This window comes from Eschrichtius robustus, chromosome 3, assembly GCF_028021215.1.
Source record: "Eschrichtius robustus isolate mEscRob2 chromosome 3, mEscRob2.pri, whole genome shotgun sequence".
Lineage (NCBI taxonomy): Eukaryota > Metazoa > Chordata > Mammalia > Artiodactyla > Eschrichtiidae > Eschrichtius > Eschrichtius robustus.
This window is the reverse complement of record NC_090826.1, coordinates 115693600-115715958: the sequence shown is the minus strand read 5'-3', so window position 1 is coordinate 115715958 and position 22359 is coordinate 115693600. Positions and strand designations below refer to the sequence as shown.

Here is a 22359-nt window from a genome sequence, read left to right as displayed (position 1 = left end):
TTAGTTTCTTAAGGAATCTCCATACTGTTCGCCACAGTGGCTGTACCAATTTACATTCCCACCAACAGTGTAGGAGGGTTCCTTTTTCTCCACACCCTCTCCAACATTTATTATTTGTAGACTTTTTGCTGATGGACATTCTGATCTGTGTGAGGTGATTCCTCATTTTAGTTTTGATTTGCATCCGTCTAATAATGAGAGATGTTGAGCATCTTTTCATGTGTCACTTGGCTATCTTGGAACATCAACTTTTATTCCCTACACATGTTTTTTTTAATGAAGTTTATTTGATTTACAATATTATATTAGTTTCAGGTATACAACATAGTGATTCAATTTTATTGTGGATTACACTCCATTTACAATTATTATAAAATATTGGCTATATTCCTTCTGTTGTACAATATATACTGATAGCTTATTTATTTTATACATAGTAAGTTACACCTCTTAATCTCCTACCCCCATCTTGCCCATCCTGCCTTCTCTCTCCCCATTGGTAACCACTAGTTTGTTCTCTATATCTGTGAGTCTCTCTGTTTTGTTATAATCACTTGTTTGTTTGATTTTTTTAGATTCCACATATAAATATAACATACAATATTTGTCTTTGTCTGACTAAGTTCACTAAGCATAATACCCTCCAGGTCCATTCATGTTATTGCAAATGGCAAAATTTCATTATTTTTGTGACAGTAATATTCCCTTGTGTGTATATATATTTATATATATACCTCACATCTTCTTTATCCATTCAACTGTTGATGGACACATAAGTTGCTTCCATAGGTTGGTTTATCATAAATAAAGCTGCTATGAACATTGGGGTGCATGTATCTTTTTGAATTAGTGTTTTCATTTTCTTCAGATATATGCCAAGGAGTGGAATTGCTGAATCATATAGTAGTTTTATTTTTAGTTTTCTGAGGAAACTCGATAGTGTTTTCCATAGTGGCTGCACCAATTACATTCCAATAAACAGTTTGCTGGGGTACCCTTTTTTCCACATACTTGCCAACATTTGTTATTTGTAAACTTTTTGATAATAGTCATTCTGACAGGCGTGAGGTGATATCTCGTGGTTTTGATTTGCATTTCTCTGATTATTAGTGATGTTGAGCACTTTTCATGTGCCTGTTTGTCATCTGTATATCTTCTTTGGAAAAATGTCTATTCAGGTCTTCTGCCCATGTTTTAATCTTTTTTTTATATTGAGTTGTGTGAGCTGTTTATATATTTTGGATATTAACCCCTTATTGGTCACATCATTTGCACATATTTTCTCCCATTCAGTAGGGTAAACCTTTTGTCAGTGGTTTCCTTTTCTGTGCAAAAGCTTTTACGTTTAGTTAGGTCCCATTCGTTTATTTTTGCTTTTGTTTCTTTTGCTATAGGAGACAGATCCAAAAAAAAATATTGCTACGATTTCTGTCAAAACATGTTCTACCTGTATTTTTTTCTGGAAGTTTTATGGTTTCCAGTCTTTTTTTTTTTTTTTTTTTTTTAATTTATTTATTTTTGACTGCGTTGGGTCTTCGTTTCTGTGCGAGGGCTTTCTCTAGTTGCGACAAGTGGGGGCCACTCTTCATCACGGTGCACGGGCCTCTCACTGTCGCGACCTCTCCCGTTGAGGAGCACGGGCTCCAGACGCACAGGCTCAGTAGCTGTGGCTCACAGGCCCAGCTGCTCTGCGGCACATGGAATCTTCCCAGACCAGGGCTCAAACCCGTGTCCCCTGCATTGGCAGGCAGATTCTCAACCACTGCGCCACCAGGGAAGCCCCAATAGCCCCAGATTTGCACACAGCCAACATTTAACATGAATTAACGAGCCACATAAGTGACCAATTTTGTAAATGGCCCTTCAGCCCTAGTTGGGTCAACTAAGGTGACCCCACAAAAAGTAGATACAAGCTGTCCCATGAAGCCTTGCCAAAATTGTGGATTTGTGTGTAAGATAAATAACTGTTGTTATCTTAGCTAAACTACAGGGTAGTTTGCTAAATGGAAGTAAATAACTAGAACAGAATTTGGTATCTAAAGTCAGGGTGCTATTATAATTAAAACTTTAAAAATATGGCATTGAGTTTGAACCTGATGGTAGGAAAATCTGTAAAGCCTTAAGGAATCTGTCACTGAAAGGTGTAAGAGCCTTGAGGCCACTGTTGGTAAGCATTTGAAGGACAGAGAGGAAGCTGTTATTATAGTTTGATAAAAGGGGGCATTTACGTGCTTTCTTGGAAAGTTTGCATTACTATAGCCTGGAACACAGAAAAATCATTTATTAAACTCATGAGAAATTTCTAGGAAGATTATAGAAAGTGCTGATCAATCATAACATATGAGAAGAAAGAAATGAACAAAATAAGGTGTCGTTAAGCTTCTGGGAAGAATTTAGAAGAACTATAAAGAATCCAGAACTTCCTAGGTTTGAAAATAAAGCTTTTCCCATCCTATCCCCAATCTCTCCCAGCAAAGATTCTGAAAGTTAGAAATGGCTTCAAGGGAAAGATTAAATTCAAGGTGCTTCTGGAAATTATTGCCTCAGGGTAAAGATCTTAAGAATGTCACTATAAGACTGTAAGACTTTCTGTTAGAGCTCAGAAATATTTAAGTTTATGCCAAGTAAGTTTTAGACTTTTAATTCCATGTTGTCTGCAATAGAAATTTGTGGAAGTGCCTTTCTTTACAGGAATCCAAATGTATGGTTTATCCTTTGAGTGATGTTATTAGTATTAAGATTGGATTTATACAGATGTCTTCATGTTACCTCACTCCATCCCTTTGTGAACAAAGACATAATTTGGTGTAATGACTAAACAGATTTGGTCAAGGAGAGCACAGCTGTTGAAAAGGGCTAAGCAAAATTACTCCCATGGAAATAAAATAGAATTTGGGGATCTTGTTGTGTTTGACTTCCCAGCCTTCTCCTGAAGGAAAAATTCCTTTATATCTCAGAATAGTTTCAATAAAGAATATTGAAGAAAACCAAACCATGTTGACGAGCTTGTGTTTAATATAAAATCTGTGACTTCAGGAAATTCAGATTCATTATATTAAAAGCAATCTTGTCGACCCTGTTCCTGGTACCGTGCCTGGAACTAAAGAGAAGTTTGTGCTATGAATAACCTTGCTTTTTCTGCCATCTTCTGCTGCCAAGCTTGCTCAGCCACCTTCATGTCCTGTCTTGGTGAATGTCAGCTCATCCATGTAGGCAGCCACACACCTGAACGTGACTTCACAACTCTTTTTTTTAAATTTTTCTTCCAGAGAAGAAGCAGCACGTGAGAATACATGGCAGACTACAGAATCGTGTTACTTTGAGGACCAGCAAATAGTGAATTAGCTTCAGAGGTCACAACAAGGCACATATGAGAAATGGATAATAATAATGTTAGAAATAATAACACCACAGAGGTGGTGGGGACTAGGTGATAAATCTTTGCCTTCATCCTCTATGGAAAGAGGAGTCACTGAAGAACTTTTCCATGGATTTTCTGGACATTAGGGAAGTCTTGCTCTTCACCCTATTAATATTAACTCTACCCCTTTGCTAGATTACTTGAGATACTTCAGCAATTATTCCATGTTAGCAGCTGCCTTGAAGAGAATAAATAAGTATGATATTCAGGGAATGAATTTGGGTCCTATGACAGGATAATATTAGAAGGACATACGTATATAGGAAGGAAACTCCATAATAAGGTTCCAGTCTCAAACAAGGGAAGGACAAAACAATCCCAAATAAAGGCAAAGCCATTTCAATATGTAGATTTGGTGGGGGGTGGAACAAAGGACCAAAAAGGGACACTAAAGTTTGCTGTAGAATGGAGGGGACCAAGGTTGCCTGTTGTCTTCTGGAAAGGAAGAACTAATATCAGGAGGGGTAGGAATAGATAGTCATATATTCTTCTGTTCCTTTGAACTAGACAGCTTTGGTGCATCTTTGCTCTCATCAATGGATTTATTTGTTTTTGAATAATAAATCTTTACAGCAGTAAAATGTGATGAAATTTATTCTAGAAATGAGTAATCTTTTCACATGTCTACATAGCCTTCTTAGAGCATTACTCATGGCAGAAAGGCAGAATGTCTTATCTTCTTTGAACCTCATTCTCTTCATATGAAAAATGTCTTTACATTACAGCACGTTCTACATTTAAATGAGAAAATATTTGACAGCACACATTTTACTTGGCACATAAAAGGCATACAATTAACTGAACAGTTAATAACTGGCTCTTTAATTAACAGGATATGAAGTCTGGACCATTGTTCTTCGAACGGCTGATTTGAATTCCTTATTCCTCAGACTGTAAACCATTGGATTGAACAATGGAGTGAGGATGGTATAAGACACAGATATTAGGGTGTCTTGACTTGAAGAGTAATGGGATTTGGGCCTTAAGTAGATGAAAGAGGCACAACCATAATGAACAGTTACCACAATGAGATGGGAGGCACAAGTAGAGAAGGCTTTGTATCTTCCAACAGAGGATGGGATTTTTAGAATGGCAGAGATGATACGGATATAGGAAACCAGGATAAGTAACAGTGGAATAATCAAGGCAAACACAGCAAGCATGAATATGACCAACTGACTGAGGTGAGAGTGATGAGATGCCAGCTTGAGAACAGGAGAAATGTCACAGAAGAAGTGGTGTAGTTGGTTGGAGGAGTGGAAAGGCAAGTGAAATACCAGGGAGGTGGTGACCAGTGAGACAGTGAAGCCACAGGCACAGGCAGCAGTCACAAGTCCCACACACACCCCATAACCCATGAGCACTGTGTAACGCAGAGGGTTACAGATGGCCACATAGCGATCATAACCCATGACTGCCAGCAGGAAGGAGTGAGAGCAACCTAGGAAGAGGAAGGAAAACATCTGGATAGAACAGCCCAAGAAGGAGATGGTCTTCTTCTGGGCCAGCAGGTCAACGAGCATCTTGGGTACAAGGATGAAGGTGTAACAAGTCTCAAAACAGGAGAGTACAGCAAGGAAGAAGTACATAGGAGTATGGAGGGCTCTGTCCAGGACAATAGTGGAAATGATGATGGCATTTGTGCCCAGGGTGAACAGGTAGATGAGCAGAAAGACAATGAACAACAGCCGCTGCAGCCCAGCCAGAGATGAGAAGCCAAGGAAGACAAACTCTCTCACCAAGGTCTCATTGACCCATTCCATGTTCATGTTATTAGGAGAGCCAGAGTCAGAGCCAGAGGCCAGGATCCAGGGAGGGAGAAATACATGGGGAACTCAGCACAAAGCCTACAGGTGGCAGGCATTTCCAGATATTTGGTGGAACTCATTCATTTTCTCCAAAAATACCTGCCAAAATAAGAATTAAGGCTAAATATGGAACAGAACAACTGATGACCAATTAGAAGACTTTTTTCCAAGACCAAGAACATGTTATCTCTCTAGCTAAGGATTAAGGAATTATCTGTTTTTTTCCCCTTGTATCTTACTTATGGATTATTGTGTTTTCCTTGCTCACTACAAGCCTAAGGAAAACAGCTCTCCAAAAGTGAAAAATATGGTAAACTTCAGCTATCTGAACTTGATCAGAAAGTGGAATGAAAGAATGAGTAATGTTCAGACACAGCAGGTGAATTTCAGTTTATCCAACCACAAATGGGGAAGGAAAAAAAGAACTAGATTATCTCTGAGCAAAACTGTGAGAGGATTTGTGTTTATTGACAACTTATTATATGATAAGATATGTGGTAAAAATATCATATACCTTATGTCAATTATTCATTATAACAATTTTATGTCAATAGGCAAAACAATATGAAAAAAAGAAAAAACACTTTAGTTTTCAGACCAGTTACAAACATTACTGGAAGTTCCACAAACTAGAGCACTGAGCCAAGGGTGGAACAGAAGATAACATTAGTTTAAAGAAAATTTTCTCCTTTTCTTAGAAAGAGAAGAATCATCATACTGTTAGAAAGAGTCTCATTTACTTTGTGGCATTTTAAACACACTTCACTTTTCCTGTTCTGAGGTGCCTCAGAAAAAGAGTTTTACAAAAATGGCAAGACCTTCCTTGTCACACAGAGTGACAGAGAATGCGACAATTGGGCAGTTTTCCAGGATTACAACTCCTGATCAAATCATAGGCTTTATATATTTTGCATATTGTTATGTCAATAAGATTCCTTTTGGATATTCTGCTACTAAACACAGTTTGCAAACTGCTAGAAAAAATTATTTCTAAAGTCGTTTTTAGGGCTTATATCAGATCATTTTTTCATGGGTGTATTTCCCAACTGCCTAAGCCTAAGAAGTAAAGAAAGTGTTCTTTGTATGCAAAATCATTTAACATTTATTGGTTGTATCCAGTCTTCATTTGTACACTTTTCAGTATATTTAAACTTTTACATCATTATGTGTTGAGGAATTGTTTGCATCTGCTACCAGAATTTTGTTTTTGCATTTTTCATGATAATAGCAAACCTTGGCTTTCCAGACCTTAAGTTAAGTAATCAGAAATTTCTGAAACTCACTGTACCTATCCTTAGAATTTGAAGATAAGTTTTGTTCTTTCTTAATTACTAGAAATTGGTCATAAACTTAGTAGGTGTAATTATTTGAAGTTAATATTAGGATAGTCACACATGCTGGTTTTAAAGTTCTTCAACACAAATAATAGGAATGTTTTTCATTCTGTAACTCTAAAGGTATCTCTATTATATATAAATATAAAGAAAGTAAATACCATATATATCCCTGTTATATACATACATTTGTATGTGTATACTTATATATATTGGTATAATATATATATGTTTTCTATATGAAGAAAGGCAAACTAACAAGGCAGTTTCCCTGTAAAATACCTCCACCTGGACAAAGGGACCCTGTCTCTTTCAAAACACTGAGGGAAATCTAAATTTATGATCATTGCTTATCCTTTTCTTATTACTTTCCCAAGATTTCTCTGGATCTACTGTCAACTAATCCACACCTCATCCCCACTATATTCTCACTCCACTGAGTATGAATTATAGAGTAGACCACAGGAACTAGAATTATCTGATGCTGAAGGAGCACCTGTTTCTCCCCAATACCAAAAACAAAAAAACAAAAAAGAAAACTGTTTAGATTATTTGTCACTCAAACCCATGAGAGCAGCTGATTTCAGTTAAGGGGATTTTTACATACACTTACTATAACCCCACAGTCTAAATGAGTTGTATGATTGACATATTTTCCCTTTTCGTGGTATATGGAGACTCACTGGCACAGTATATCTGAGAAGGTAGCCCCCATCTGCTCAAGAAGACATCAAAGACCACCAGAGTGTGTTATATCAGTACTAAGGATAGAAAGACATAAGGGCAGAAGAATAAAAAGATCTTCCAGCAAATACCCACAGGCTATAAAATTAAGGTAAAAGATCGCTCAGTTTGGAGTGAGAAGATCTATATTTCAGGTCTAGCTTTGTGTGACTTCGGGCAAGGTACTTAACTTGGATATTCAGTCTTTTTATTTTTAAAATTAAAGGCGATATGGCAATGACTGTAATAAACTGTTGAAAGTACTTAAACGGAGGCTCCTTCAATAACATGTTGCAGAAGAAGTTTTGACTTAGGGTAAAATTTGAATACTAACCCTTAAGATACTTTTCAACTCAGAGACTCCAAAATTCTCTAGTTAGATGATCCCTAAATTCCCTTTATGATATTCTAGAACCAAGCAATGGAATTCATGTTATGATCCTTGGAGATGACACTTCTGCACCTTATTTTTCTAACTCCTTCGATGCTCCAAAAAATTTTATATAATTTAAGCTTAAATAGTGACTCAATAATTGAGGGTACTGAGTACCTCAAAAAGGGGGCAAATCTACAAATTTTTCTGATGCAAAATTTTGATGTTTTCAAATACTTATCTTAGGGGAAAAAATCAGTCAATTAACTGAGAGAAATTATGTACCCAGCCTCAGATATTAAAGAAGTGGAATTTTTGTATTCTTAGATACACATGAAAATCCTGAATTGCCTTATTAAAATGGAGCTTAAGTATTAGATTATAACTAAAAATATGCATCCATGAGTACACAGCAGATAGAGAAATGAGGATTTAGGTAAGTATGTGTTTCACGTAGTCCGTAAGGCAACCAGTTCAAAAAAAGAAAAAATAAAGAAAGAAAAGAAAATCTAGCTGGCAGCAAAAATGACCCAATCTGATCATTAAGAAAAATTCAGAGAACTATATGGACAATGCCAAATCACTTTTAGTACCTGAAATTAAAAGCAGCCCATGATTCTCCTTCTTATCCTTGCCACTTGCCAGAATTGCAATGGGGGGCCAATGTTCACAAGCACTAGCCCTCACTCAGGTCTAGGCCCCACAAAACCCCAGATTAGAGCAATATTCCCACTGCTCAGTAAGTACCTACATTGCTCTCCTCCTTTCAATTCAGACAGAAACATTCAGGATCTGGGATCCCTTGACAAGTAGTTCTAAGCCAAAGACCAGAACCTGAAGAAATATCAGCAAAAGAGAGTGAATCTGCCTTGGGACAGAAGCTCTCCTCTGCATCTTCCTCTATCCATCAGGACTCTCAACTTGTCCAGCCAAAGTCATTATCTTTAGAAATTCTGGTGACCAACATAGGGTGTGGTTATTAGAAGTATATACTGATCGTTGGACTCCTGAGGCTTGATCTACTGCACTGGAGGCATTGCCCTGGGGTTAATTAGAAGTCAAGGTTATTTTGGAAAATAATGTCATAAGTTTCTCAAAGGTAGCCTTAGTTGAGGTACCTGAGGAGTAGGAGCTATAAGCATAATTAGCCCATGTCTTCACTGGAAGTTGAGCCCATATGTTATGGATTCTGAAGGAAAAATCACCACAATTAAGACTGTAATGCAGAGGCCAAGTGGAAATTTTTCATCGAATTTTAAGTCAGGAAACTGGTATATTTGTCCAGTCATTCTCAAATTTAGTGTTTATAAGTCAAAAGAGGGCTTAATTGCAAATTTATCTTCTCAGGTTTTTGTCCATAGAAATCCTAATTAGAACCATTGGGATGTTCTGCCAAAACCTAAATTTTTAACAAGTGTCTTAAACCTATTTGAACATTATCATTAAATTTCTTGTTATCTTAATTTTTTTTACTAGAATAACTATATATATAAAGTTGTCAATTTCATCCAAGCTAATCCAAAAGCAATATAATTCCATTCCAAACCCCAGCATGAATTGTGAAGGTAACCTGACAATACAAATTTCTAAAGTTTACATGGAATAATAAGACATTTTTGAAAAAGGAAAAGTGATATAGAGGCTCACTTTTCCCAATAGTAAGATGCCTTAGTGATAAAGAGAGCTTGCTACTGGAATAGGAAGAGCTAAATATTACAAAGAGACAGAAAGGAGGGCTCAGACATTGATCTATGTATATTTGGAAACTTGGTCTTTAATAGAAATTACCTCATAAGTCAGTAAGGAAACTGTACTTAGAAAATAATAATGGGAAACCTGGCTCCTTCTATGTACACATCACTCATTATGAGGTGTCATATAGAAAATTAAATGGCTTACTGAAGGCTCAGATAGAGCACCACCTGTGTGACAACACATGATGGAACCCCACATGTCTACCCAAGGCAGTGTATACTCTGAACTAGCAAACAATGTATTGTGCCTATTCTCCAATAACAAGAATACGTAAGTCTGGGAATCAATGTAAGGGGAGACGGAAATGATCCTTTTCATTATTACCTCTAATGACTTCATAATGATGAACTTCGTAGTTTAGAGGTGTTACTTTCCAAAGGAGTGTTGTTTCTATCAGGAAACACAAAAACAGAAATTGAGACTTGCCTTTGGTTACTTCAGTCTACTTTGTTCTATTGTACAAATACTCTACAGACAGAAAGGGGCTTTTACACTAGGTAGGGTAATTGATCCTATTTTTTTTTTATGATTGCTACATATTTGATTTTATTTTTCTGAAAATGTTTTGCTTAATATAAAAATTTAAACTTAAATTATAGATCTGTAAGTTATAGATAGACCATAAATGCATAGATTTAGTTCTGGGCTCTATTCTGTTCTGTTGGTCTATGTGTTTGATTTTGCCAGAGGCATACCATTTTGATTACTGTAGCTTTGTAATATATTTTGAAATCATAAAATGTGCAGCCTCAAGCTTTGCTGTTCTTCTTCAAGATTGCTTTGACTATTCAGTGTCCTTCATGGTTCAATATTAATTTCAAGACTTTTTTTCTATTTCTGTAAAGAATGCTTATAGGATTTGGATAGGGATTGCATTTAGTTTGTAGACCACTTTGGGTAGTATAGACATTTTAACAATATTAATTCTTTCAGCCCATGAACACTGAATCTTTTTCCATTTATCTGTTTCTTTACTAATTTCCTTTCTCAATATTTTATAGTTTTCAGTGTACAAGTTTTTCACCTCTTTGGCTAAGTTAATTCCTAAATATTTTATTCTTCCTGTTGCTATTGTGAATGAGATTGTTTTCTTAATTTCCTTTTTGGATAATTCATTGTTTGTGTATAGAGAAACGGCTGATTTTTATGTTGATTTTGTATCTGCTATTTTACTAAATTTGTTTACTAGTTCTAATATTTTTTTCTGATGGAATTGTTAGCGTTTTCTACATATATGATTGTACCATCTGCAAATAGAAGTAATTTAACTTTTCTCATTCTGATTTGGATGCTTTTTATTTCTTTTTCTTGTCTAATTGTTTTGGCTAGGACTTCTAGTACTATGCTGATTAGGAGTGATGAGAGTGGGAACCCTCCCTACTGTATCCAATTTTACAGAAAAACTTTCAATTTTCTCCTACCGATTATGATTTAGCTGTTGGCTTTTCATGTATAAACTTTACTGGGTTAAGGTAAGTTCTTTGGAGAGAGTTTTAATCATTACTGGATGTTGAATTTTTTCAAATACTTTTTCTACATCTATAGATTTTATCATGCATTTTATTTTATTTTATTAATGTGGTATAGTACATTGATTGATTTGTATATCTTCAACCATCCTTGCATCCAAATAATAATATGTAATAAATTTAACATTCTATTATATTTATCAATAATTTCCTAGTATTTTGTTGAGGATTTTTGCATCTATGTTCATCAGGGATGGTGGCCTGTAGTTTTTCTGTTGTGTCTTAATATGGCCTTGGTATTAGGGTGATCTTAGCCTCATAATTTGAGTTTGAAAGTGTTCTTTCTTCTTTGATTTTTTGGAAGAGTTTAATAAGGATTGGTATTAATTCTTTGCATGTTTGGTAGAATTCACCCATGAAACCATCTGGTCCTGGACTTTTCTTTGCTGGGAGATTTTTGATTACTGATAAATGTCTTTATCTGTTAATTGTCTGTTTAAGCTTTCTATTTCTTCTTGATACAGTTTTGGTAGATTAATTTTTCTAGAAATTTGTTCTTTTCTTCTAAATTATCCAATTTATAGGTGCACAATTGTTGATAATATTCATTTATGTCCCTTTTTAAATTCTGAGGCATACATTATAATATCTTCTCTCTCATTTTTTATTCTATTTATTTCAGTCTTCTCTTTCATTCTACTTAGTTTAGCTGAGACTTTGTCAATTTTGTTTATTTTTTCAAAAAAACAGTTTTTAGTTTTATTGATTTTTAATGTTCTTTTTCTAGTCTATATTTGGTTGATTTCTTCTCTAAGTTCATCATTTTACTCCTTCTATTAAGTTTAGGTGAACTCATGTCAATTAAGCAAATTGTTTAATTTTTTTAAGCTTCAGTTTCTTCTTCCATAAAATGGCAGGATTGGATGAGATGAGCTTGAAATCACTTACTGATTTAATGAACTTTATATGAATCTTCTGTGCAAATAAGAATACAAAGAATGAAAACAACTTACAAAAATAAATTTCTTCAGATATCATTGAATTGGGATATTACTTACATCACTACTCCTCATGCCTCCTGCTTTCCCCTCATTCCCTGATCAGTGTGCTTATCTTGTTACTCATTTTTTCATACCAGTATTATTAGCTTTGTACAGAAACATATTTGTGGTTTCCATGGGAGCATTTCACTTTTGTCAAATTCTTTCTGTTCTGAATGTTAGGATGTCTGAGTCAGAATACCAGTGCCTATTGTAGAGACAGAACCAGAATATGATCACTGAGTCCAACATTATAGGATTCTCAAACCTGGGACATCTGCAAATCTTTCTCTTCTTTATTTTCCTCCTGGACTACCTGACCATTCTGATGGCCAATGCAACCATCATGACTGTCATTTATCTGAATTGGGCTTTGCACACCTCTATGTACTTCTTTCTCTTTGGCCTCTTCTGCTTTGAAATTTGCTATACCTTTGTCATTGTACCAAAATGCTGACCAAGGGCTTTCCACAGTCTGATTATTTGTTTCTCTGGGTGTGTTTCCCAGCTCTATTTCTCTGTGGGCTTGGCTTGAACCAACTGTTTCCTAATTGCTGTGATGAGCTACAATTGCTATGTTGCCATCTGCAACCCTTTCAACTATACACTCATTGTCAGCTGAGCCACCTGCATGCAGTTGGTTTTAGCCTCAGGCTTCTGTGGTTTCCTGATCTCTGTGGTTGCCAACGTCCTGGTGTTTAGTGTACCCTTCTCTGCCTCCAACTGAACCAACCACTTTTTCTGTGGCATTTCCCCTGTCATAAAACTGGGCTGCACAGACACCAACCAGAAGGAGATGGTTATCTTCTTCCTCAACATTCTGGTATTGCTGGTTCCTTTAGTGTTGATCTTCATCTCCTATGTCTTCATTGTTTCCACCATCCTCAAGATCTCCTCAGCGGAGGGACAGCATAAGGCCTTTGCCACCTGTGTCTCCCACCTCACTGTGGTTATTTTCCACTATGGCTTTGCTTCCTTTATGTACTTGAGGCCCACATCTCTTTTCTCCTCCTATAAGGACCAACTTGTGGCAGTGACCTGTACAGTGATCACCCCACTATTCAGCCCCCTTGTCTGCACACTGAGGAATAAAGAAGTGAAGACAGCTCTGAGAAAGGTTCTCAGTAGATATTTATTTCCCAAAACTATATGAGTGAGTCAATATGTCAGGAAGGTTATATTCAAGAAAGTGTCCTAGATAAAACTTAAATTCTATAAACAAATTGATTTTTTAATCAAAAAATAGAAGTAGAGCCTTCAAGTCACCTTAATCTTTTTTTTATTGGAAAGTCCTTCTGACTGGAGTGGCCAAGCTAGTGGATTAGGGAGACTCTGAGCTCAACTCCTTCCACAGACACACAAAAATTACAACTATTTACAGACCAACTATTGAAGAGAAAGACTGGAAGGCTAGCAGAAAAGATCTTCTACAACTAAAGATATAAAGAAGGACCCACAACAAGGATAGGAGGGGCAGAGATGGGGTATAGTAACAACCCATAACCCTGAGTGGGCAATCCACAAACAGAGGATAATTACAATTCTTATGGAGAATCTCTGCACCTGGAAGATGACACCCAAGAAGGTTTGGCTTTGAAAACAAGAAGGGCTTACTTTTGGGAGAGCCAGAGGGCTGTACAAAGCAGAGATTTCACTCTTAAAGAGCACACACAAAATCCCACACACTCCAGGACCCAGGGAGGAGGCAGTAATTTGAAATGACCCTGGGTCAGACCCACCTTCTGATCTTGGAGAGTCTCCTGGAGAGGCAGGAGGCAGCTAGTGCTCACCCTGGGGACATAGTAACTGGCAGAAGCCATTTATGGGAGCTCATTCTACCATGAGAAGGCTCATGCTGGCAAGTGCCATTTTAGAATCCTCCCTCTAGCTTATCAGCACCAGGACTTGGTCACCCACAAGACTGTACTGTGAAGTCACAGACCAATCAGCTAGCCAGGAAGGGACACAGGCCCATGCACCAGCATGCTGGGTCCTAAGGGACCCTGTCCTGACCACCAGAGGGCCCAGGACCCAGTCTCACCTACCAGTGAGTCTGACGTCAACTTAAGGATGCCCAGGGCCCTCAGACAGAGACCCTGGAACACAGATCCTCCCACCAGTGGGCCATCACTAGCCCCAGGACCAGCCTCACCCACCTGTAAGGGGCACCAGCTCTGGTTCCCAGGCCCTGCAGCCAGAGACATCATGCTTACAATTATATCAAAAAGAATAAAATATGCAGGAATAAATCTAACTAAGGAGGTAAAAGACCTGTACTCAGCAACCTATAAGACAATGTTGAAAGAAATTGAAGATCACACAAATAGATAGAAAGTTATACCATACTCATGAATTGGAAGAATTAATATTGTTAAAATGGCCATACTTCCCCACACAATCTACAGATTAATGCAATCCCTATCAATGGCATTTTTCACAGAACCAATGGCATTTTTCACAGAACTAGAACAAATAATTGTAAAAATTTTATGGAAACACAAAAGACCCTGAATAGCCAAAACAATCTTGAGGAAGGAGAACAAAGCAGAATGTATCACACTCCCTGATTTCAAACTATACTACAAAGCTACAGTAGTCAAAACATTATGGCATTGGAACAGAAACAGACTCATAGATCAATGGAACATAATAGAGGTCCCAGAAATGAACACATATTTATATGGGCAATTAACCTACGACAAATGAGGTAAGAATATATAGTGGGAAAAAGACAGCCTTTTCAATAAATAGTGTTAGAAACACTGGACTGCTACATGCAAAAGAATCAAATGACTACTTTCTCACACTGTACACAAAAATAAACTCAAAATGGGACAAAATCTTAGATGTATGATCTGAAATCATGAAACTTCTAGAAGAAATTTTAGGCATTACTCTCTTTGGCATTGGTCTATTAATATTTTTTAGACATGTCTCATCAAGCAAAGGGCAACAAAAGTGATTATAAACAAATGGAACTACATCAAACTAAAAAGTTTTCACAGAAAAAAACAAAAACAAACAAACAAGTTACCAACAAAATGAAAAGAGCATCTACAAAATGGGAGAAGATATGTGGAAATGACATATCCAACAAGGGGTTAGTATCTAAAATTAAAAAAAGAACTAATGCAACTCAACATCAAAAAACAAAGCAACCCATTAAAAAGTGAACAGAGGATCTGAATAGACATTTTTCCAAAGAAGACAAACAGATGGCTAACAGGTGCATGACAAGATGTTCAACATCACTAATCAACAGGGAAATGCAAATTAAAACCAAAATAACATACCACCTCATGCCTGTCAGCATTGCTATTATTAAAAAAAAAGAAAAGAAAAGGAAAGAAAGAAAGAAAGAAAGAAAGAAAGAAAGAAAGAAAGAAAGAAAGAAAGAAAGAAAGAAAGAAAGAAAAGAAATAACAAGTGTTGGTGAGGGTGTGAAGAAGAAAAGAAGCCTAATACACTACTGGTGGGAATGTAAATTGGCACAACCCCTATGGAAAACAGTATGGAGAGCCCTCAAAAAATTAAAAATAAAACTACCATATGATCCATCAATTCCACTCCTGGGTATTTAACTGAAGAAAATAAAAACACTACTTTGAAGGGATATATGCACCCCTATGTTCATTGCAGCTTTGTTTACAATATCTGGGATATGAAAGCAACCTAAATGTCCATTGATAGATGAATGGGTAAAGAAGACTTAATATATATGTGTATATATACAACTGAATATTACTCAGCCATAAAAAAGAATGATATCTTGCTATTTGCAACCACATGGGTGGACCTACAGGATGTTACAGTAAGTGAAATAAGTCAGCTAGAGAAAGACAAATATGGTCTGATTTCACTTATATGTAGAATATAAAAAAAAAAAAAAATGAACAAACATAACCAAATAGAAACAGTCATATAGAGAGAGAACAAACTGGTAGTTACTAGAAGGGATGAGGCGAGGGGTTGGGCAAAATAGGTGAATGGGATTTAGAGGTACAAACTTCCAATTATAAAATAAATAAGTCATGAGGATGTAATGCACAGCAGAGGGAATATAGTCAATAGTATTATAATAATTTTGTATGGTGACAGTTGGTTACTAGACCTAATGTGGTGATCAATTCATAAAGTATACAAATGTTGAATCACTGTGTTGTATACCTGAAACTAATATAATATTGTATATAAACTATGCTTTAATAAAAAAGAAAATATTATTAGGGACATAGAAATTTCATAAGAATATAAAGATAAGTAAGAATTAATAAATGAAATGCATTTGTTAAATCACCTGATAAAGTCAATAATATAAAAATAAATTATATTTCTGAGTTTCAGCAGAAAAGAAAATCTCTATGTCTAAGAATATGAAGTATGGAAATACAAAAGAACAAGAAAGGCCAAGTAATCTTAAAGAAGCACAAACCTAGATGAATTATAGTTCCCAATATAAAATATATAAGAAATTCATATGAAAAAGAGAGTACAGTATTGGTGCAAGTATACATACCTTGAGCAATGCAACAAAAAAGATAATTCAGAAATAAACCAATACATATATATTCATTTGGTCATGAAAAAAGTGACACTGAAGTTCAAGTGCATCCTCTCACATCTGGTATAAAAAATGATCTTTATAAAAAATAGTACAAGGATAAATAGATATCCACAAGAAAAAACAATTAATCTTTATCTCATACCATACACAAAAATCAATTCTACATGGATATTAGAACTAAAAGTTTAAGGGTAAGCAATAAACTTTTTAGAATAGTTTAAAAAATTATGATCTTGTGGAAGCAAAAATTATTTAAACAGCATACCAAAACATTACTCAGAAAGCATAAGATTGATAAATTACACTTCATTAAAATTAAGAATACTTGTTTATCAAATGACATCTTAAGAGAGTGAAATGCAATTTTCAGAGCCAGGATATTTGAAATGCACATGACTAATTAAATACGGATTTATAGAATGTTCGTAATTTTCTGTTAATCAATAAGGAAAAGAGATATTCCCCCTTTTTTAGTGTGCAAAACATGGAACACCACTCTCAAAAAGGAGAAAATCCAATTGGATGATAAACTTGTGAAAAGGTGTTCAATTTCATTAGTATCATGAAAATGCAAGAGTGATTACCCACACATACCAGGATGTCTCAAATGAAAATGAGTTGCAATACTATTTCAGTCTGAGGTTTATCTTCCTAACTGACCAAGAGGAAAAATCTAGAGGATGTGGAGGGAGAATAACTGAGGAAAGGAGAGCATATTTCACTCTCACCCAATGTTGCAAATGTGGAGCAACCGGAAGTCGCATACAATACTGGCCGGAGTATAAACTGGCCCAACCACTTTGAAAACCCGTTTGGCAGAGTCTAGCATATGGAATATATGCATATTCTCATTTGATATTTGCTGCGTAACAAAACACTTCAAAGCACAGTAGGTAAGAGTCTTGCTTGTCTTTTTGTGACTGGCTTATTTCACTTAGGAAAAGGGAAATTGTTGTTTATGGAGTTTCAGATTTGCAAGATGAAAAAGTTCTGGAGATCTGTTTATAATATTATGAATATACTCAACACTACTGAACTGTACACTTAAGTGGTGAAATGCAAATTTTATATAAAGTGTTTTGTTTTATTTTGTTTTGTTTAACTACAATAATATATATATATATTTTTTTAACATCCTTATTGTAGTAAATTGATTTACAATGTTGTCTTAGTTGCTGCTGTATAACAAAGTGAATCAGCTATAAATGTACATATATCCACATATCTCCTCCCTGGTGTGTCTGCCTCCCACCCTCCCTATCCCACCCATCTAGGTGGACACAAAGGACCAAGCTGATCTTCCTTCTCTATGCGTCTGCTTCCCACTAGCTATCTATTTTACATTTGGTAGTGTATATATGTCCATGCCACTCTCTCACTTCGTCCCAGCTTACACTTCCCATTCCCCGTGTCCTCAAGTGCATTCTCTATGTCTGCATCTTTATTTATGTCCTGCCCCTAGGTTCTTCAGAACCATTTTTTTTTAAATTCCATATATATGTGTTAGCATACGGTATTTGTTTTTCTCTTTCTGATTAATTCACTCTGTATGACGCTCTCTAGGTCCATCCACCTCATTACAAATAACTCAATTTCATTTCTTTATATGGCTGAGTAATATTCCATTGTATACATGTGTCACACTTTCTTTATCCATTCATCTGTCGATGGACACTTAGGTTGCTTCCATGTCCTGGTTATTACAAATAGAGCTGCAATGAACATTGTGGTACATGACTCTTTTTGAATTATGGTTTTCTCAGGGTATATGCCCAGTAGTGGGATTGCTGGGTTATATGGTAGTTCTATTTTTAACTTTTTAAGGAACCTCCATACTGTTCGCCATAGTGGTTGTACCAATTTACATTGCCACCAGCAGTGCAAGAGTGTTCCCTTTTCTCCGCACCCTCTCCAGCATTTATTTTTTGTAGATTTTTTGATGATGGCCATTATGACTGGTGTCAGGTGATACCTCATTGTAGCTTTGAATTGCATTTCTCTAATGATTAGTGATGTTGAACATCCTTTCATGTGTTTGTTGGCAATCTGTATATCTTCTTTGGAGAAATGTCTATTTAGGTCTTCTGCCCATTTTTGGATTGGGTTGTTCGTTTTTTTGTTATTGAGCTGCATGAGCTGCTTGTAAATTTTGGAGATTAATCCTTTGTCAGTTGCTTCATTTGCAAATATTTTCTCCCATTCTGAGGGTTGTCCTTTGGTCTTGTTTATGGTTTCCTTTGCTGTGCAAAAGCTTTTAAGTTTCATTAGGTCCCATTGGTTTATTTTTGTTTTTATTTCCATTTCTCTAGGAGGTAGGTCAAAAGGGATCTTGCTGTGATGTATGTCATAGAGTGTTCTGCCTATGTTTTCCTCTAAGAGTTTTATAGTGCCTGGCCTTATATTTAGGTCTTTAATCCATTTTGAGTATATTTTTGTGTATGGTGTTAAGAAGTGTTCTAATTACATTCTTTTACATGTAGCTATCCAGTTTTCCCAGCATCATTTATTGCACAGGCTGTCTTTTCTCCATTTTATATTCTTGCCTCGTTTATCAAAGATAAGGTGAACATATGTGCGTGGGTTTATCTCTGGGCTTTCTGTTCTGTTCCACTGATCTATATTTCTGCTTTTGTGCCAGTACAATACTGCCTTGATTACTGACGCTTTGTAGTATAGTCTTAAATCAGGGAGTCTGATTCCACCACCTCCGTATTTCTTTCTAAAGATTGCTTTGGCAATTCGGGGTCTTTGTGTTTCCATACAAATTGTGAAATTCTTTGTTCTAGTTCTGTGAAAAATGCCATTGGTAGTTTGATAGGGATTGCATTGAATCAATAGATTACTTTGGGTAGTATAGTCATTTTCACAATGTTTATTCTTCCAATCCAAGAACATGGTATATCTCTCCACCTGTTTGTATCATCTTTAATTTCTTTCATCAGTGTCTTATAGTTTTCTGCATACAGCTCTTTTGTCTCCATAGGTAGGTTTATTCCTAGGTATTTTATTCTTTGTGTTGCAATGGTAAATGGGAGAGTTTCCTTAATTTCTTTTTCAGATTTCTCATCATTATTGTATAGGAATGCAAGAGATTTCTGTGCATTAATTTTGTACCCTGCTACTTTACCAAATTCATTGATTAGCTCTAGTAATTTTCTGGTAGCATATTTAGGATTCTGTATGTATAGTATCATGTCATCTTCTGCATACAGTGACAGCCTTACTTCTTCTTTTCTCATTTGGATTCCCTTTATTTCTTTTTCTTCTCTGATTGCTGTGGCTAAAACTTCCAAAACTATGTTGAATAATAATGATGAGAGTGGACACCCTTGTCTGTTCCTGATGTTAGAGGAAATGGTTTCAGTTTTTCATGATTGAGAACAATGTTGGCTGTGGGTTTGTCATATATGGCCTTTATTATGTTGAGGTAAGTTCCCTCTATGCCTACTTTCTGGAGGGTTTTTATCATAAATGGGTGTTGAATTTTGTCGAAAGATATTTCTGCATCTATTGAGATGATCATATGGTATTTCTTCTTCAATTTGTTAATATGTTTTATTACATTGATTGATTTGCATATATTGAAGAATCCTTGCATTCCTGAGATAAACCCCATTTGAGCATGGTGTATGGTCCTTTGAATGTGCTGTTGGCTTCTGTTTCCTAGTAGTTTGTTGAGGATCTTTGTATCTATTTTCATCAGTGGTATTGGCCTGTAGGTGTCTTATTTGGTAACATCTTTGTCTGGTTTTGGTATCAGGGTGACAGTGGCCTCGTAGAATGAATTTGGGAGGGTTCCTCCCTCTGTTATTTTTTGGAATATTTTGAGAATGATAGGTGTTAGCTCTTCTCTAAATGTTTGATAGAATTTGCCTTTGAAGTCATCTGTCCTGGGCTTTTGCTTTTTGGAAGATTTTTAATCACAGTCTCAGTTTCAGTGTTTGTGATTGGTCTGTTTATATTTTCGATTTCTTCCTGCTTCAGTCTCGGAAGGTTGTACATTTCTAAGAATTTGTCCATTTCTTCCAGGTTGTCCATTTTATTGTCATATAGTTGCTTGTAATAATCTCTCATGATCCTTTGTATTTCTACAGTGTCAGTTGTTACTTCTCCTTTTTCATTTCTAATTCTATTGATCTGAGTATTCTCCCTCCTTTTCTTGATGAGTCTGGCTAATGGTTTATCAATTTTATCTTCTCAAAGAACCAGCTTTTAGTTTTATTGATCTTTACTCTTGTTTCCTTGATTTCCTTTTCATTTATTTCTGATCTGATCTTTATGATTTCGTTCCTTCTGCTAACTTTGGGGGGTTTTTGTTCTTCTTTCTCTAATTGCTTTAGGTGTCAGGTTAGGTTGTTTATTTGAGATGTTTCTTGTTTCTTGAGGAAGGATTTTCTTGCTATAAACTTCCCTCTTAGAACTGCTCTTGCTGCATCCCATAGGTTTTGTGTTGTCATGTTTTCATTGTCATTTGTTTCTAGGTACTTTTTGATTTCCTCTTTGATTTCTTCAATGATCTTTTGGTTATTTAGTAGTGTATTGTTTAGCCTCCATGTGTTTGTGTTCTTAACAGATTTTTTCCTGTAATGGATATCTAGTCTCATAGCATTGTGGTCAGAAGAGATACTTGATATGATTTCAGTTATCTTAAAATCATCAAGGCTTGATTTGTGACCCAGTATATGATGTATCCTGGAGAATGTTCCATGAGCTATTGTGAAGAAAGTGTATTGTGTTGTTTTGCATGAAATGTCCTGTAAATATCAATTAAGTCCATCTTATTTAATGTGTCATTTAAAGCTTGTGTTTCCTTATTCATTTTCACTTTGGATCATGTGTCCATTGGTGAAAGTGGGGTGTTAAAGTCCCCTACTATTATTGTGTTACTGTTGATTTCCCCTTTTTATGGTTGTTAGCATTTGTCTTATGTATTGAGGTGCTCCTATGTTGGGTGCACAAATATTTACTATTGTTATATCTTCTTCTTGGATTGATCCCTTGATCATTATGTAGTGTTCTTCTTTGTCTCTTGTAGTAGTCTTTATTTTAAAATCTATTTTGTCTGATATGAGAATTGCTACTCCAGCTTTCTTTTGATTACCATTTGCATGGAATATCTTTTTCTATCTCCTCACTTTCAGTCTGTATGTGTCCCAACGTCTGAAGTTGGTCTCTTGTAGACAGCATATATATGGGTCTTGTGTCTGTGTCCATTCAGCCAGTCTATGTCTTTTGGTTGGAGCATTTAATCCATTTACATTTAAGGTAATTTTCAATATGTATGTTCCTATTACCATTTTCTTAATTGTTTTGGATTTGTTATTGTAGGTGTTTTCCTTCTCTTGTGTTTTCTGCCTGGAAAATTTCCATTAGCATTTGTTGTAGAGCTGGTTTGGTGGTGCTGAATTTTCTAATCTTTTGCTTGTCTGTAATGGTTTTAATTTTTCCAACAAATCTGACTGAGATCCTTGCTGTGTTGAGTAATCTTGGTTGTAGTTTTTTCTCTTTCATCACTTTAAATATGTCCTGCCACTCCCTTCTGGCTTGCAGAGTTTCTGCTGAAAGAGCAGCTGTTACCTTATGGGGATTCCCTTGTATGTTATTTGTTGCTTTTCCCTTGCTGCTTTTAATATTTTTTCTTTGTATTAAATTTTTGATTGTTTGATTAATACGTGTCTTGCTGTTTTTCTCCTTGGATTTACCCTGTATGGGACTGTCTGCGCCTCCTGGACTTGATTGACTATTTCCTTTTCCATATTAGGGAAGTTTTCAACTATAATCTCTTCATATATTTTCTGTCCCTTTCTTTTTCTCTTCTTCTTCTGGGACCCCTATATTTCAAATGCTGGTGAGTTTAATGTTGTCCCAGAGG

At 35.9% G+C, this 22359-nt stretch overlaps 1 protein-coding gene and 1 pseudogene across 1 annotated transcript; one reads left to right on the top strand and one right to left on the bottom strand.

Moving 5' to 3' along the window:
• Window positions 1-4242: 4242 nt before the first annotated feature.
• On the bottom strand, window positions 4243-5184 carry LOC137761359 (olfactory receptor 10K1). Its single transcript, XM_068538275.1, has one exon. It carries the CDS (start codon window positions 5182-5184, stop codon window positions 4243-4245), a length of 942 nt encoding a protein of 313 aa, XP_068394376.1.
• A 6971-nt stretch (window positions 5185-12155) lies between these two features.
• LOC137760677 (olfactory receptor 10T2-like) lies at window positions 12156-13076 on the top strand (annotated as a pseudogene).
• Window positions 13077-22359: the final 9283 nt, after the last annotated feature.